A 6,000-nucleotide genomic window follows, 5' to 3' on the forward strand; every position below is an offset into this window, starting at 1 on the left:
TCAAATTAAAGTGTCTGTCTTGCATATTATCTATCTATCTATGTATCTATCTCCTTAACATCCATCATTATACATTATCCGCTATCATCTGTGCAATATTGTGCTTGAACTCAAGTCCTCATGCTTACTAGTCATTCTACCACTCGTGCCACACCACTAGCCTCCTGTGTGTGTGTGAGACAGAGACAGGGCAGAGACAGAGACAGACAGACAGACAGACAGACAGACAGACAGAAAATATTGGAGCTTGCACTCAGAGCCTGGGCACTGTCCCTTAGCTATTTTGCTCAAGGTTAGCATTCTACCACTTGAGATTCCATCTTTTGGTACTTAATTGACTGTGAGAGTCTCATGGACTTTCCTATGAAACCTTCACTGGCTTCAAACTATAATCCTCAGATCTCAGCCTTCTGAGTTGTTTGGATTCTAGCACATAATCATTTCATGTTTTGTTACTTTTCACTTAAGTCCCACATTTTTGCTGTTCTGAATTAGACCACAATCCTACTTCTCTTCTCATATAATTGGCAATATGGTAGCATACATGTTAAGCTTTTCTTGGTATTTTTGTTTAAATGAAGTCTTGCTAGCATTCTGTGCAGGCTCACCTCATTGATTCTCCAAATCTTGCCTCCTGGATAGTTGAGCTTACTGTGCCTAAACTTTATCAATAAAGCTTATTTGTTCTGCCTTCTAAGAAACTTTTGATCTTTATCTCTTCCTAGTTTTTATTGGCTAAATTAAAATCCATCTTAAATTAATTTAGCAATTCTTCTTCCATTATTCCTACCACTATCTCTTTTAAACATAAAGCTTACTCTCTACACTACTTCTAGAATAGTATTTGTACAATAAAATTACTAATTGCTTAACCAAGAAGTGGAATTCTAAATCTCTTGATGGATATATGTGATACTTCCTTTATGACTCAGACTAGAATTGTACATCTGCTTGCCCTTTTTTTTATTCTTACTAAGTTGAATTACATGTTATCTTCTAAAAATGCCCTACTACCTTTCTCCCCTATTAGACTATACTGAGTGATCCCAGTCTATGGCATTGTAAGTAGTTTCTCATTATTTTCTTAGAGACTTATTTTGGACCAACAAAACCTATTAGACAAAGGACAAGGGGGAATGAATGCAACAGCAATATACACAAGACAGTATATTGGAGATGATATGTACAACTTATGATGGATAGGGAGAGGAAAATTAGGAGAAAAATGAGAGAAGGGGTAACACATTTGATAAGAAATGTACTTATTGCCTCTGTTCATCACCTTGACAACAACAACAACAAACTCAGTACAGTCTAGTCAGAGTTTAATATTCATCTCCTGTCTACACATTTATCATTAGTGTCTGCCACACTATATTGCAATTGCATTCTTATTTATTTAACACACTTGATAACAGACTAGTATCTTCATGAAAATCATTGTTGGATTGCAGCCTGTTTGAATCCTCAATATCTAATAGAGATTCTAAACAATGACTGAATAAATAAGTGAATGGGTAGCAAAACATCTCCAGTTGCTTGGAAGTACAATGTCTTCTCTGAGTAAAACAGACATTCTAAGCAATACTATATTTTAAGGTTTCTATTCAAATACCTCATAAGCAATGTAAGATGATTGTTTTAGAATTTAAAGTCATAATCTTTAAAGTAAAATTTTGTTGTCATTCTAATTTATATCCTTCAACATCTCAATTTCAAACCATTTAATTATCTATGAATAATGATTTACCTTACTAATGATAATTGCAAAGCTTTGCTGAGATGATGTGAACAATCTTGGTACTTTAAAATGCAGACCTTCTGATATGTTAGGGGATTTTATTTTTTATGTGCAGTTATTCCCTTAAATATTAAATGCTTCAATGCCAGAGTATGTGTATTTACTCTTTTTAAAATTTTTCACTTTACATAAACAACTTTTGAAAAATATTAAAACTACGTAATTCCCAAAAGTACTTTTAAAAAGAGCACGGTATAGGAAATGAAAGAAAATACACTCATTATCTGCGCATTGTGATAAAAGTTAAACTTACTCAAATTCTCAATTAAACTAATACCAAAATTACTTTTTAACTATACAAAAGGACAACTAATAAGTGATGGAAAAAAACAAATAAACAAAAAGGGTAACTATTAGCCAAAAGGAAAATCAGTTTAGGAAGAATGAAACAGGCCTCTAGCACCCTGGAAATAAACTTTTTTTCTTTTTTTCATCATTTTTTTTATTAATAAGTTTTCTTTATTGTGAAAATAATGTACAGAGGGGTTATAATTACACGTACAGTTTTAGAAGGCTAATGTAAAAACAATGCTACTGTGCTTGGCTATTAGAAGTTTAATCTTTAGTTGTGCAGTTTTCCATTTAGGGATTGTGCTCATCTTACATATTTGTTTTTGTAGTTACATGTTTATTCATTTTATTGAAGGGGAAAATAAAAAAACAAAACTCATGATTACCTTTTATTCTTTTTTGATTTTTTTTTTTTGGTCAGTCGTGGGGCTTGAACTCTGGGCTTGGGTGCTGTCCCTGTGTTCTTCAGCTCAAGGCGAGTGCTCTACTGCTTGGGCTTCAGCTCCATTTCTGTTTTTGTTGTTTTTTGTTTGTTTGTTTTTTGTTTTGTCAGTCACAAGGCTTGAACTCGAGGCCTGGGTGCTGTCCCAGAGATTTTTTAATCAAACCAAGGAAGTGTTCTACCACTTTCAGGCATAACTCTGTTCCCAATTTTCTGGTGGTTTATTGGAGATAAAGAGTCTCATAGATTTTGCTGCATGAGCTGGCTTTGAAACCAGATTCCCAGGTCTCAACTTCCTGAACCAGTTATAATTATAGGTGTGAGCCACTGGTGCCTGGCTCTGATTACTCTTTTTGCTATTAAAGTTATGTAGAGCCTCATTGTTAGCATCAGCGCTAGGTAACAAGGCACTCACTCACACACACACAAACACACACACACACACACACACACACACACACACACACACCTGTAGATCTATAGATACAGATATATCTGTATATTTCCTTCCAGTTCTAAGAAATACTGGGTGAAGCTGACTGGTATTAGACTTATAAGAAATATTTGAGTGGATTCATAGCTTTAAGGAAGAGTATTTTTAATCTACGTGACTAAATTGTTCAAAGACATACATATCATGTTTATATACTAGAGCGGGAGGTTAATTTTAAATCATTAATAAAACTTTTGCAACAGGATCATTTATCCTGATAAGCGATTAGAAAACAAACTCGTGACATAGTTTGAGTAGACACATGACAGATGAATACATTTTCTTCTGTTAAAAGTTTAATTACATAATGTCTTCTGTAAAATTGTCACATTTTAGCAAAGTTTCAAATATTGATATTTGCTATACAATTTGATATGATCAATGACAGAAGCTATGGCATTTATTGTACTATATATATATATATATTTTTTTTTTTTGTCAGCCATGGGGCTTGAACTCTGGGCCTGGGCACTGCCCCTGACATCTTCAGCTCAAGGCTAGTGCTTTACCACTTGAGCCACAGTGCCACTTCGGGTTTCCTGAGTGATTTTCTGGAGAAAAGTGTCTCATAGACTTTCCTGCCTGGGCTGGCTTTGAACCTTGATCCTCAGATCTCAGCCTCCTCAGTAGCTAGGATTACAGGCATGAGCCACCAGAGCCCAGTTTATTATAATTCCTAGAACAGTTTTATGGCTGTAATTCAAAACAAATATAAGTTTATGCAATTTCAATAATAAACCTGTCTTCTTCTTCCCTCCCAGTCAATCACAGCTGTCCCGATGACCAGTTTAAATGCCAGAACAATCGCTGCATCCCCAAAAGATGGCTGTGTGATGGAGCTAATGACTGTGGCACCAATGAGGATGAATCCAACGAAACTTGTGCAGGTAAAGGTTTGCTCAGGAAATATTCATAAATCACCTTCATACAAAATGTAGTCTCCATAAAAATGCATGTCAGTGCTTTGAGCTAAGCTGAACTTTTCAAGTACAGATTATCTGATTATTGTAGTGACAAATGAGTTCAGAATTTAATGCCACAAAAACCAGATACAAGTAATCTTTCATATCATCTTTGATCATAAATTTGCTTTCCAAAGCCTTTTCATATTCCATCTCTCCATATGTGTTGACTGTTGATACACTTCTTGTACAAGACATGTCCCTCTTAAATCTTATTTGACTGTGTTTGTTGCAGTATTAGCATACTGTGATATGGGCCATGTCACAGAGAACATTGTTTTTTGCTTTTTAACTTTAAAAATATGTAAAGATAAGATTTGCTTACAATGGAATAGCTTTGAAAATAGGTTTCTGTTTTGGGCATATAATTTATGTGAAGTAACATTTTTTTAAAAATCTCACATGAAGTCCCAAGACCACTAATCCTTTTTATATTTCCATATAATCTATTCCATTGTAATAAATCTTTGAATCCCCAGCCAGGTTTTCATCGAATGAAAATATACAGCTGGTAGTATAGGTTACAATAGAACTCTAGAAAGGTCATTATTAGTCAGATAAACATTGAAAAATGACAATAGCTTGCAGATGTCTGTGCTTTTCTTTACATGATAAAGAAAAACTAGTGTGTTTGATGACACATAATGATATGATTAGTATAAACAAGTTTTAGAAGAATGGAATATAAGCCAACATCAAACATATCTGCCACATAACATCTCTTTCTCTTTTGGACAAAGAAAGGCTTACTAAATACAAATTATTATGAAGTCTTAGTGAAAACAATAGGACAATGTTTTCAGAAAGGATTGACAGGTTGAGATTTCTTTCTCTTCTTGTTTTGATACTGCATTTCTTTAGGCAGTCTTTTATCCCTCAGCATCTCCCTTTAGTCACACGTTTTGTTCACTATTACAAGTGTATTAATTAGTGACATTTTTCCAATTAGTTTTTCACTTTGTACAAAGCAACATTGGAAAGAGCAAAATATATTTGCTGAGGATTCATGGACCAGTTATTCTTGTCTCTTGAATTAAAATCTCCTTTGACACTTAGAAATAACTGAATTAAAAATTGTGTTCATATCTTACATGATACTTTTTTTTTTTTTTGAGTCCGGTTGTGGGACCTGAACTCTGGGCCTGGGCACTGTCCCTCAGCTCTTCAACTTAAGGCTAGTGCTCTACCACTTGAGCCACAGCGCCACTTCCGGCTTTTTTCTTTTTGCTTATGTGGTGCTAAGGAATCGAACCCAGGGCCTCAGGCATGCAAGGCAAGCGCTCTACCACTGAGCCACCTTCCCAGCCACACACGATACTTTTTTATTGGGAAAATACTGTACAGATGGGTTACAATTACATGGGCAAGGTAATGAGTACATTTCTTATCAAGCCTTGTTGCCTCCTCTTTTGCTTTGTCTTCCCTTCCCTTCCCATCTCTGCACCCCCTCCACACCCTCCACCCCACCAAAGTTGTAAAGTTTGTTTTTCGACATAACGACTTGTAAATCTCATTGGTGCAAAGGGCCCACCTGTATCCCTATTTAAACATTTTTTTCCCTTCCCCTCCACAAAGAATACCAATATCAAATACAGTGAAAACGGGTTATACCATGTGGGAGGGACATACAAAACAACAAAGAAATCATCTTATAAATATGTTAGAAAAAATTGTAAGAAAGAAAAAAACACATTTGAGTCTTTATCTTGGAGTTCAGTTAGCCTAACATCAACTTATCTGACCATTTCTGCTTGTCTCAGGCATATACTAGTAATTGCAAACAAGGGAAACCATGGGACCTATGTTTCTTTGACCCTAGGTTACTTTAATTAATATAATATTTTCCAAGTCTTTCCATTTCCTAACAAATGGGGCAATGTCATTCTTTCAGATAGAGTCATAGAATTCCATTGTGTATATATACCACATTTTTTGGTCCATTGTGTATATATACCACATTTTTTGATCCATTCATCTACTCTTTGGCACAGGCCAACATTTTCTTTTTTTT

General features: G+C 35.0%; 1 protein-coding gene across 1 annotated transcript in view; it reads left to right on the forward strand.

Annotated features, from left to right (window-relative positions):
- The window catches only part of Lrp1b (low density lipoprotein receptor-related protein 1B), a 1,500,426-nt gene that overhangs the window by 824,437 nt on the left and 669,989 nt on the right, over nt 1-6,000 (forward strand). The window contains exon 17 of the mRNA XM_013030060.1: nt 3,789-3,914. Coding sequence (XP_012885514.1) covers nt 3,789-3,914 — 126 coding nt within the window. The remainder of the gene's footprint in view (nt 1-3,788; nt 3,915-6,000) is intronic.

Source organism: Dipodomys ordii, unplaced genomic scaffold (genome assembly GCF_000151885.1).
Source record: "Dipodomys ordii isolate 6190 unplaced genomic scaffold, Dord_2.0 Scaffold126, whole genome shotgun sequence".
In the NCBI taxonomy this organism is placed as follows: domain Eukaryota; kingdom Metazoa; phylum Chordata; class Mammalia; order Rodentia; family Heteromyidae; genus Dipodomys; species Dipodomys ordii.